General features: G+C 42.2%; 1 protein-coding gene across 3 annotated transcripts in view; it reads right to left on the reverse strand.

Annotated features, from left to right (window-relative positions):
* Nucleotides 1-9,278, reverse strand: part of ATP8A2 (ATPase phospholipid transporting 8A2) — a 547,249-nt gene extending 537,971 nt beyond the window's left edge. The window contains exons 1-2 of one of the 3 annotated variants that reach the window (XM_023756696.1): nt 9,272-9,278; nt 8,986-9,130 (exon numbers count right to left, since the gene is read on the reverse strand). In XM_023756696.1, coding sequence (XP_023612464.1) covers nt 8,986-9,086 — 101 coding nt within the window. In that variant the 5' untranslated portion in view covers nt 9,087-9,130; nt 9,272-9,278. Of the gene's footprint in view, nt 1-8,985; nt 9,131-9,271 lie in introns of those variants that run through there. The other 2 variants (XM_023756695.1, XM_023756697.1) reach the window with 2 other exon arrangements.
* Nucleotides 9,279-12,659: the final 3,381 nt, after the last annotated feature.

A 12,659-nucleotide genomic window follows, 5' to 3' on the forward strand; every position in this document is an offset into this window, starting at 1 on the left:
AGTCTCTCTCATCATTGATGTTTCTAATTCGCTCTCCTCTCCCTTCCTTTCTGAAATCAATAAAATTATACTTTTTAAAAAATGTGATAAATCAGCCAAAAACATTCAAAATAATCAAGAAGACTATTAATAATATGGGTTATCATCCATGATTCTTAACTGAGAATCTTGGTAAATACATTTTGGGTCTTAAGATAGTAAGTAATGATAGTGACACATCTATACAGATATTTAAATATACATATTAAAGGTTCATGGTAAAAAGTCATACTGATAGAACATGTGATCAAAAAATTTGGAGACCACTGATGAAAGATACAGCACTTACGTGACAGAGCCAGGCCCACTCTCCCTCCAGCTAATGTCTTGGGCAGAGCTAGAAGCTGAAACCCCGACACTCTCCAGTAACCTTTGGAATGATAGTGCATGTAACAGATATTGAAGATCTATAGAGAAAAATCCCTCAGAATGACCAGCAGCATCCCAAACTCAACCCCAAATTGCTTTTTAACTATAATATAAAATAGTAAGGGTAGCTAAATACCAGGATTTAAGTTTTAAGAGCTGACTTCATTTCAGAGAAAAGGATAGCTTAGCATTTAAATGATCAAACCCAACCTCATAGATTTCAGGAAATTTCTCTGTAGAACATCCCTGCATCCCAACAATGGTCATGTTTCTTTTGTTCTCTCTCGGCATTGTCCCTCTTGAAAGGGTTGCTGAGTAGCATTTCCGAGTCAGCTTTTGCTGTTGAATGGCTCAGCCGTAAGTAGAATACACACTTAGATGCTACTTTCTAGATAACTACACAAAAGCTCACATGACTAAACTCTGACCACAGAATTTTCTACAGTCCATGTAGCTGCCTACTTTTTCTATATAACTAGATCAGACACTAAGCCAGCGGTTCTCAACCTGTGGGTCACAACCCCTTTGGGGGTCAAATGACCCTTTCACAGGGGCGCCTAAGACCATCGGAAAACACATATATAATTACATATTGTTTTTGTGATTAATCACTATGCTTTAATTATGTTCAATTTGTAACAATGAAAATACATCCTGCATATCAGATATTACATTACGATTCATAACAGTAGCAAAATTACAGTTATGAAGTAGCAACGAAAATAATTTTATGGTTGGGGTCACCACAACATGAGGAACTGTAGTAAAGGGTAGCGGCATTAGGAAAGTTGAGAACCACTGCACTAAGCAAACAAACTCTTGGTGTTGCCATCTAAGGGAATGTTGTTTAGTACCCAGAGGGTAAGTATTTTTCCACCTACCTAGCATGACAACCATGTGGAGATACTGGTGCAGTCTCCATTGACTATCAGCCACTCAAAATCATGTCTGTCTCCAGTAAAGGACCCAAACATATCCCAAAGCACCCAACAGAAAGCCAAATGAGGTTAGCATTTAGTTCCTGCTCTCCTAGATACTTTCAGTTAATTGTTAAAATACTTTTATTTTAAGGTAAGTTTATACTTAAAAAAAGCTACAAAAATGGCACAGAGTTGCCACACCTCTTCAGCAGGTTTCCCCACAATGTTAATGTTCTATATCATGTTTATATCTTGTACTGCCAAGGTAAGATGGTGAAAACTGATGAAACAATGTCGGCACAATACTACTCCACCTGCAGAGTGTATTCTAAGTTCACCAGTTTTTCCACCAATGTATGTTTTCTATCCTGAGATCTGATTCAGAACTGACACTGTCATATCTCCTTGGTGTCCTCCTGGTTAAATGTCAACTTGTGTTTTTCACAAATCCTGATACTTAATTCTTTTTATCCGGAAGATTCAGAAGTGCTCACAAGTTCACGGAAGACAGTAAGAGTTAATAAAATATGGGAACAAGGGAGAGGGGGAATAAGTTTACTGACTAGACCTCTCAAATCAAACGCCTTTACCTGTTTTCATAAATGGGAATGGATTGATATGCTCCACATCTACCTCCTACAAAAGTCAACTTGATAAAGACACCACCGCACGAGTCTGTCCTAAACATCTGCTATTTCCTTGGAAACATCAAATACAAAACTGGCCCAAGGCTAACATGCTTTTCTGTTTCTAAAAATACATTTCAAGAAAGCTCGTGTGTTTAATGGTTACCTGAAACACTGAGTGCTGAAGGTCCCCCGATTTACATATCTTTATCTGCAGAATGCCTCAAAAGCCTTGTCCAGGCGTGTAACCCTGATAAAAGTTCTGATTACAAGAATCTCCTATGGCATTAATTGCTGCTGGTATGTATAAATTAAGGACTCTCAATATGCTGTGACATTCATGATCAGAAAATACAGGACAACAGCAGTTGGTGGCTTGGAGATTAACCAAGTATATCTGCCTCTAATTTAAAAATAGTGAATGGTAACTGTGTGAGGAGATTATATGTTAATTAGCTTCACTGTAGTATTTCACTATATGTATATATATAAAATCACCATGGTGTACACCTTAAATACATACAATTTTCTTAAAATATATAAACAAACAGATAAATAAAAACAGTGTACACAGAAGAAAATCTTGAGGCTGTTTTAAGGTAGGTAACTGGAATGCTTTCAACATAACCAATTACTCTTGATTAGGACTTTTATACACATTTACCTTTGCCAACCTTGAGATATGTAAACCTTAGTTTTTAAAACACTGGTCTTTGCATGAATCAAAAGGAAGTTATGACTATTTCTCAGATCTTTGTGTTATTTTTTAAGTTGGAAGTAACCTAAGTATTAAGACCAGATCCTACCTAAACTCTGCAGCTTTAAACACTTAAAGGAGAATCATTCCTCCTTAGTGCACTTGGTAATGTTAGTTATCGAATTACACATGTCATCTATCACCACTATTTATGTACAAACTGGTTTTTAAAGATGATTTCTCCTCATTCCTCAAGACAGAAATGCCCTCTTGACATTAGGATCCCAGAATCTATACATATAAAAGCCTAAGTGACCATTACAACTGGTCGACCAAATGACCAGTCGACTGGTCGCTATGACACACACTGACAATCAGGGAGCAGACGCTCAATGCAGGAGCTGCCCCTGGTGGTCAGTGCGCTCCCACAGCCAACCTCCCGCAGTCCCTCCCCCTGGGATAGGCCCGGATCAGGACTGGGTGAGACAGCCCCGATGACCCCGATCACCAGCCAGGCTGAGGGACCCCACCTGTGCACCAGGCCTCTAGTAATCTTATAAAACGACAATACTGTAAAGTTGGCACACATGCTCAGCTCCCCTTCTACAAAGGCAAAACTCGATTTTAAACTTCTCCTGGCAAAACCAACAAAATATTCCTACAAATCAACTTTCCTTTAAGTCAACCCACCCTGAAAAAATGCAATAGTATGACCAAATTCAAGTGATTGTTTTAATGCAGGCTTTTGCTAGTTAAAACTCCTACCTGAAACCAATGACTCATTCAAAACTACTATCAATCAACATCCCTAATGCTTTGAAGACCTCATTTCAAACACAGAAGAAAACAGCCTTACAGCCCTGAGAGTCACTATTTCAATGGCATATGATAATCACATAAAAAACTGCATACGCCTGATCAGGATTTCATAAATATTCCGGTAAGTTATTTCAAGATATTTTCTGGAAAAAAAAAAGTTTAACATAACACATTTAAAATTAAAGATTTGCCACCAGGTGTCTCTAAATCGCAAGCTTTTTATACACATTTAATATTTAACTTAAAACACTTAAAATGAAATTATATCATTCATAGGAAAGATCCAAAAGGGGGAGATATATAGAGATATGAAATAGAGCAGTGGTTGCTTAGAGCTGGGGGAGGAAAGGGCAGGGAGATGACAGCTAAAGGCACAGACTTCTTCTGAAAGCCATGAAAATGTTCTCAAATTAACTGTGATGCTGTTTTACAATTCTGTGAATGTACTAAAAACAACTGAACTGTACACTTTAGATGGGTGAACTATATTTCAATAAAGCTGTAGAAATATTTAAAAGAAGATATTGTATACTTCAGGAAAAAGGGACCTTGTTAGGTAGACATATAATATCATCCTTGACAAGTATATGTACTTTGCAATACTCCATTAATCACTATTCCTAGAGCATGAAGAAAGTTATTATTGTTCTCAAGATCCTGGAAAATTAATGCCTAGGAGAAAAAGACCATGTCATACTTCTCCGTAATTATGATAATGAAGTTTCTCATTGAAAACTTCAACTTGCCACAGCTTCAGACCAAACATTATTTTCAGTGTCGGCGACATCATTTCCATGGCATAGACACTGCCAGAATTTCAAGGAATTGCTTGGAATTTGGAATTACCAGGTTACCCATTCCCCTATAGGCTATAGTCAACCATCTCTGGTGACCTTCTTGCTCCTACTCACCAGGCCCAGCCTCTTTCTTGGATACACTAGTCCAAACATTAACTCTAGAGCTTTATTTCTTGTCCTGAATTTATCACACCAACCCTCACTGACCTCCTCCGACACCCAGCAGCCACCTCTGTCTTTAGCAAACTTTGATACCTTCCTTGAATTCAAAATGCCAGTTGCTCATGATAGTAGGCACAAGCAACTGCCATGATCCTCACAGTTCCAAGCCAGAAAGTGACTGGAGTGGGGAAGGTAAGTGAGAAAACTGCCCTATCCTGGGGTGGATAGCTTCCAACTAATTCCATGAATTAGCATTAGCCTCATCGTCACACGTGGTCCCTTCTCTTCAAAAAGCTCAATTTAGAAGCAAACAATCTGGGATAAACACTCCATGCCCAGCCTCCAAAAAAACAAACAAACAAAAAACATTAATCTTTTCTCAAGAAAAATTATATTAAGGGAAAAAAACTTTATCGACTCCCTTTTATGAAAACACTCCTTTTAATAACGTCATCAACTTTTAGCAAACATTAAAAAGACTCATTTTTAAAAATCAATATTTTTATGAAACTTGACTTCAGCAATATGAAAGTGCTAAAATAATGTGGCTTACCATTTTTATAAAATCCTTAAACTATAATGCCAAGAAGCTTTATAATAAAACCCTTAATAAACTATAAGTCACATCACCATTAGCAATTCCTATTTAAATATACAGTTGAGGTGAAACAAATATTCAAAAGCCATTTTACAGAACAGCAGGGGGCACATTTTAATTTCTTGGATCCTATTCAGTACATTCTGAAATTTATGCTCATAGTTTAAGTGATGAGCTCAGAAATTCTATAAATTTTAATATTTACTACATGTCAACTAATTCAATTATTCACTTACACAACGCTTTAAATAGAATAATTTATATCTACCTACTTTATTCCTAGCCAACCTGTACATTCCCATATTGATTTCTCCCCACCTCAAACAAGTACAAATCAAACTGTAAAACAGGTAGCCACTTGAAATCTCTCTGATTAATAATAAAATCAGTCTCAAAAATCACTTTGAGTCTTGGTTACAAACAGATTGTGAGGCCCCTTTTCCAAGGCTTTTAAAAATCTCCATTTTCCATGGAAACTAGAGAATTTAGAGAAAAACAAAGACCCTTATTTCATTCTCCCAGATTTAAGTATGCACAAATGGATATCAAAATTAAATAGAAACTAAGCAAAAATATTACTAAGGTATTTTCAAAATATTTTATGAAAATATTCTATAGTTAAAAAAAGAAACGTGGCCCTACCGGTTTGGCTCAGTGGATAGAGTGTTGGCCTGCGGACTCAAGGGTCCCAGATTTGATTCTGGTCAGGGGCATGTACCTTGGTTGCAGGTACGTCCCCAGAGGGGAGTGTGCAGGAGGCAGCTGATTGGTGTTTCTCTCTCATCGATGTTTCTAACTCTCTATCCCTCTCCCTTCCTCTCTGTAAAAATTAAAATATATTTTTTTTAAAAAGTGACTCTTCAATTCCATATCCTTATACAGTATAAATCTTTTTACAAAGAAATTTTAGCTTTTTATTTTTTTTAATATATTTTTACTAGAGGCCCGGTGCAGAAAATTCGTGCACTGTGGGGGGTTGTCCCTCAGTCCATCCAGCACCTTCTCCAATCTGAGACCCCTCGGGGGATGTCCGACTGCCAGTTTAGGCTCGATCCCTGTGGGCAGTTGGATATCCCTCTCACAATCCGGGACTGCTGGCTCCCAAGTGCTCGCCTGCCTGCCTGCCTGATTGCCCCTAACCACTCCCCTGCCAGCCTGATCATGCCTAACTACTCCCCTGCCAACCTGATCGCCCCTAACTGCCCTGCCCTGCAGGCCTGGTCCCCCCCAACTGCCCTCCCCTGCCGGCCCAGTCACCCCTAACTGCCCTCCCCTGCTGGCCTGATCGCCCACAACTGCCCTCCCCTGCTGGCCATCTTGTGGCGGCCATCTTGTGACCACATGGGCGCGGCCATCTTGTGTGAGGGCGTGACAGTCAATTTGCATATTACCTCTTTATTATATAGGATTAATTTCAGAGAGAGAGGGAAAGGGAGAGAGAGACAGAAACATCAATGATGAGAGAGAATCATTGATTGGCTGCCTCCTGCACGCCCCCTACTGGGTATCGAGCCCGCAACCTGGGCATGTGCCCTTTACCAGAATCAACTCAGGACCCTTCAGTCCACAGGCCAATGATCTATCCACTGAGCCTAACCAGGTAGGGCGAAATTTCATCTTTTTAAAAGTCATTCAATAGAAACATAGAAGGTATAAGGAAATGGAACTATATTGGCAGTACAGGATTCTAAATGATTTCAAATATTTTCATACAAGTTGTGTGACCATCGCCCCAAATGAAACTTGACATACATTACCAGTCATTCCTCCTTACCCAGCCCTAGGAACCACTAAACTATCTTCTGTTTCAATAGATTTGCCTCTTCTGGGTATTTCTTTTCTCTGGGGTTTTTTTTTTATTGATTAAGGTATTACATATGTGTCCTTATCCCTCATTCATGCCCTCACCCTCCCCTCCCTGGTGTCTGTGTCCATTGGTTATGCTTATATGCATGCATACAAGTCCTTTGGTTGATCTCTCCCTCTTCTGGGTATTTCTTATAAATGAAATCATATAAAAGCACACCTCGTGTTAATGCACTTTGCTTTATTACATTCCACAGATGTTATGTCTTTTACTAATTGAAGACAAGAACCTCTGCCAGCAAAAATATTAGGACTCATTTTATTGTAATACTTAATCACTTATAGTGGTGGTCCAGACTGAACCCACAACATCTCCGGGGCATGCCTGTAATATGAGGCCTTTTGTTACTGGCTTCTTTCACTTAGCATGTTTTCAAGGTTCACCCATGTCGTAGCGTATATCACTACTTAATTCCTTTTATGATCAAATAATACTCCATTGTATGGCTATACCACATTTTATTCATTCGTTCATCAGTTGATAGACATTTTAATTGTTTCCACTTTTTTACTATTATGAACAATGCTGCTATGAACATTTTTGAACATTTGTGTATAGTTTTTGCATGGACATGTTTTCATTTCTCTTTGTTATTTAAACCTAGAAGTAGAATTACTGGATCATATGGTAACTTTACATTTACCCTTTTGAGGAACTGCCAAACTGTTATCCAAAGTAGCTACACCATATTTCATTTCCAGCAGCAATGTATGGAGATTCCAATTTCTCCATATCCTCATCAACAGTTGTTATTGTCCTTTTGGTTAGAGCTATCCTAGTGTGTGAAATGGTAACTCATTGTGGCTGATGCTCTGTAACTTAAACCAAGCCACTCATTATTTGAATTTGGCCTCAGCTATTCTTCTAAGCTACACTTTTAAGTATACAATGTCCCAATGATCATTCTTAAAACCCAAAATAAAGCCAGGATAATCTAACATTCTCTTAATAAATGAAGGTATCAAGTCCATGTAATATGCACCATTATTCTATTCCAAATCCTATCAAGCTACATTAATGTCCAACAGCCAATTGTTTCTAAATAAAGATGTCAGGCTAAGCAGCCTATACAAGTGCTACTGCTATAGTGGAATATTTAAAACATATAACAACAGCAAAGTTTTAGCCAGAGCTTTCTAGAAAGAACACTGAATTGGAATTCAGGTTTGTCAATAATCTATGTGTAACCTGACCAATCACTTAACTTCTCTACACCTGAACTTGGTATTCTGAGCCACTCACAGAACTACATCCTTTGAAGTCACTCGCAGAGATAATGTTATCTAAGCCTAAAAATTTAATGAAATTTGAAAACGTGTTAACACCTGTGCCTAATGATCTAGCTTTGCACAGCAGAAAGAATTTGAGCCGTAGTAGTCAGACAGACTGGGTTCTATTTCCAGCTCTGCCATTCAGTGGCTATATGACCATAGATACATTATTTAATGCCTTGCTATCTCGGTTTCCTGATCTTATTGTAATAATGCCTTCCACAGGAGGTTATGAGGATTTATAAAGCTAGTATAGCTAAAGCATCTGACACAGTGGGCAGCAAATAGTAGACACACGCTAGCTTCCATTCATCTTTTTGCTAACTCTGGGCAAAGTTTCCCAGCAAATAAAGACCTCTTAATAAATGTCCTGGGCCATTTAGAGTTGAATGTGAGTCCTTCTGACCTGTGGGATTCCTTTATAAAGCAGATCCCCACACTATGGTCTGTAAATTGCTAAGAGTTATCAACTCTATTAAAACAGGATTTGGGGTGCCGGGGGTGGTTCTTGGAAGGAGTTCAGGGATGAAAAATAAGAGACCTCATTTTGAATAAAAACTTCCTTGGGACTCACATTGCCTAAGCAAGGAATAGATGCAAAGGAGAGAAAAGTGAAGGCTAAATACATATGACCCCATTGGAAAAGCAGGTGTAGACTGCTGGCTCTAGGGGAAGGGAGGGGGAGGGTAGTGTAAGGGGCTGGAGGAAGCAGACAGGGGTGGGGGCTGGCTAGGTGCATAGTAAAGCTAACAAGAGTAAGGTGAGCCCCATCCCAGCTGTGAATTCACTGCTTCTTGGTCTCTGGGCCGCCTTCTCTTACCTGATCTGGTTGTCACGGAATTTGTTGAGATGCGGTTGGTTGAGGTAAATGGTGCGGGCTGGTGTCTCCAGCTGGTCTCCAACAGACGTGGTCCGGGACATCTCATCATCTGCCTTTTTATAGCCCGAAGAAGGACGAACAGGTCCTGCAGAGATGAGGCGCAGGCAGAAAACACAGCACAAAGAAGTCACACCAGGCAAGAGCAGCCGAGAGCCAGGCTGTGCGCGGGCGGGCGGGGTCCAGAGGGGAAAGGATGCTTGGGGCGATGCAGGGCCCGCCCTTATACCTTGGCTCCCCCTGGAGACCGCCGCGCAGCTGCTCCCGACTCCTCCCCGCCCCCTCCCCGTGCTCCACCCTCCCCGCTGTCCCTTGGGGCCAAGGCGGCAGCCTCTCCGCTGGTGGGCGCTGCGCTGCGCCGCCCGGCCCGGCCCCTCCAGCGCTCGCTCCCTCGCTCTCTCCCCTCCGCCTGGCTGCAGCCCGCGCGGCAGGTGCAGGCGAGGGTGCTGCTGCCGGCTGCTGGGGGCCAGCGAGGAGGGCAGAGGCCCTCCAGGCCCAGGGTTTGAGCTCTGGCACTAGGTTTTCTTGGCTTCTTGGATTGTGTGTAGGAACAAAAGGACGGCAGCAAAGGGGATGTGCCTTGCATTCAATTACCACAGGAAGAGGTGGCGAAAGGAGATATCTCTGTGCTCTAAAAATGAAATTCCCAGCCTCGGTGTGAAGGGCTTGCTCCATGGTTGTCTCGAATCAACCAGCTGCTGTTCTCCCCAGACGTGCCTGACAACCTGATTGAAGTAGCTTCATCAATCCGTTTACTGACAGATGCGTGATCTTTCATTTCATTGCTCAAGTTACTGTTTCAAGTGGTTAAGACAATGCAAGTCTATCTTCTTAAGATTTAATTTCAGTCCTAGAATCAAGCCCCTCTCCCTGTGCTCAGCCTTCCCATGCCCTTCACTTAAGGAGATATCGGCATGGAGAATAATGATATACCCATTACAAAAACTGCTACATACAGGCGCGCACAGATGATTTAACCACATCTCCAGCTACAAAGCAGTACCCCTCAGTAGAAGGGGCCACCCACCTCAGGAACTGACTTTTGGGGAGGAGCGCCTGAAGTAAAGGGTCACAGAAAAACGCCCTCCAGATGAAGCCTCCCCCCTTTCCTTAAATATATATTTACTCTAATATCTGCCATAGTTTCCACCTACTAAAGAAATGCATGTTTCATATTTTTAAAGAAACTGACAACTCATTTCAATAAACATCACTTCGCAGCTACAAAGAATGTTCATTGACAGAGAAACATTTTGAAACAGAAAGTTTGGGCTACTTAAGTGTGTCATCTTTTTAAAGTGATGAGAATCACATTGTAATCTTAGTGTAAGAGGGGACAACCACAACATAAAATTGGTTACTGAGAGCTGACATACTGTCCAGAATAGTGTTTACAGCCAGATTCCTGGTCCCCCAGGCCAGGTGTGAATCCACAGCGCCCTGCCTGTTCCTTGTTCCAGGACCCCACCCTCCCATCCTGCCTTCCTCCCCTCCAGCCTTCCATTCTCTGGGGTCCCTCTGGCTCCACAGGACACTGCTCAGCCCTCTGCTTATAGATAAGGGGCAGCAAGAGTTCCTACTTCAATACTGGCTGGCCCGCCGCTCTGGCTCCCAGACTTGAATCAGAGGAGGCTGGTTTCTAAAGCATTGGCTGATTTAAGGCAGATGGGGAATATCTTTGCAACTAGCCTATATGAAAGTACTGCTTTTCTCTCTGCCCACTTATCCTGCTTCATTTTTCTCCACAGTGTTTATCATCATTACCTGACATTACTTATTTATGGTCCTCCCATGGCTAAGAGCAGAAGCTCCAGGGGGGAGGAACATGTTTTTTTGTTATTGTTGTTGGTTGGTTTTTTCAATCCTCTCTCGAGGATATTTTTTCCATTGATATTTTAAAGAGAGTGGAAAGGAGGGAGAGAGGGGGGGGAGAGAGAGAGACATCTATGTGAGACAGACACATCAATTGGTTGCTTCCCGCTCCAGCCCTGACCGGGACCAGGGATTGCACCTGCAATGGAGGTATGTACCCTTGGCTGGGAATTGAACCCACGACCCTTCAGTCTGTGGGCCGATGGTCTAACCATTGAGCGACTCGGCCAGGGCAACGGGGATATGTTTTGTTCACTGCAGTGACCTCAGCACTTGGACCAGTGCCTGGCACATAATGAGTACTCATATGTGCTTGAATAAGCCATTTTTGCCCAACTCTTATAAAGGGTTGCTTTGAATCCTCCAGGCAGAGATGCAATGATATGCACAGAGGGCCCAAACTCCATGTTCCTCTAGTGTCAAAATAGTTCACTGGGAGACTGTGTTCACTTACTGTCTCTCAACTCCGGCTGCACATACTGCCACCGAGAGAGTTCCCACAAGTCACTGGTTCCTGGCCCAACCCTAACAGGTTCTGTTTAGTTTTGTTTTTAAAGCACTTTAAGTGATACTAATGGACAGTCACAGTTGAGAATCACTTGTTAGATGCTGCTGGGAACACAAAAACAAAATATCTGGCTCCTGCTCTCTACAATGTTAACCAGTATAACCATGGTTGCCAGTGTGCCTCAGTTTATGACCAAGTGACTAAGAGTGGGTTGAACATGCTGAGGAAGGTCAGAGGTCAGCAGCATTTTTGTGCTTGGAGTAGGATCAGAAAGCAAGTACAGATATAAGAGCCTTAAAGTAGGGGGATAGTTTACATTAGGAGAGAGGAGGGCATTGTAGGGAAGGGCCGGAAAAGCATAAGCAGGGCTGAATACACAAAATGCATTAGGGGCCAATTAAAAAACAAACAAACGGAAGCCAGCACTAGAGGACCAGATTAGAAACGAGTAGAAAGGAAGCTCAGAAAAACATAGCCCATACCCAGACTGTGGGTCACTTAAATAAGCCAGGGAAAAAGCTTGAACTTATCCTAAAGGTCACATGAAGCCACAGGAGGTTTCTAAGCAGGAGAGAGATGCACCTGGTAGTGATGTACAAGAAGGAGAAAAAGAGGAAAGAATCTACACTAATAAAAGACAAACATGCAAATTGACTGTACCTTTGCTACACCTTAAGCCACGCCCACCAGCCAATCAGAGCGACTATATGCAAATTAACCCAACTAAGATGGCGGCCGGCAGCCACGGAGCTGGAGCAAGCAGGAGGCTTGGTTGCCCCAATGATGGAGGAAGCCAAGCTTCCCGCCTGCCACAGCGGCTCTGAGCTCCACTCAAAGCAACAAAGTTTCAATTATAGAAGGTAAATAAACCCCAGATACCTGCTTTCAGCCGGCCGTGGCCACTGAGCTGGAGTGAGCAGGAGGCTTGGTTGTTCTGGCCGGCTGTAGCTTCCACAAAAGGCAACAAAGTTTCAATTATAGAAGGTAAATAAATCCCAGAATTAAAAAAAAAAGAAAGAAAAAAGGAGAGGCTGGGAGCTTCCATCGCCGGGGGGCTTGGCCAGTCTGAAAACAGCCCTCAGCCCCTCACCCAGACTGGCCAGGCACCCCAGTGGGGACCTCCCACCCTAAAGGGGGTGTGGCCAGCCTGAAAACAGCCATCAGCCCCACACCCAGGCTGGCCAAACCTCCATGGGGTGAGGGTCCCCACTGGGGGGGGGGGGCTTTGACCATCCTG

This window comes from Myotis lucifugus, unplaced genomic scaffold (assembly GCF_000147115.1).
Source record: "Myotis lucifugus unplaced genomic scaffold, Myoluc2.0 scaffold_98, whole genome shotgun sequence".
In the NCBI taxonomy this organism is placed as follows: domain Eukaryota; kingdom Metazoa; phylum Chordata; class Mammalia; order Chiroptera; family Vespertilionidae; genus Myotis; species Myotis lucifugus.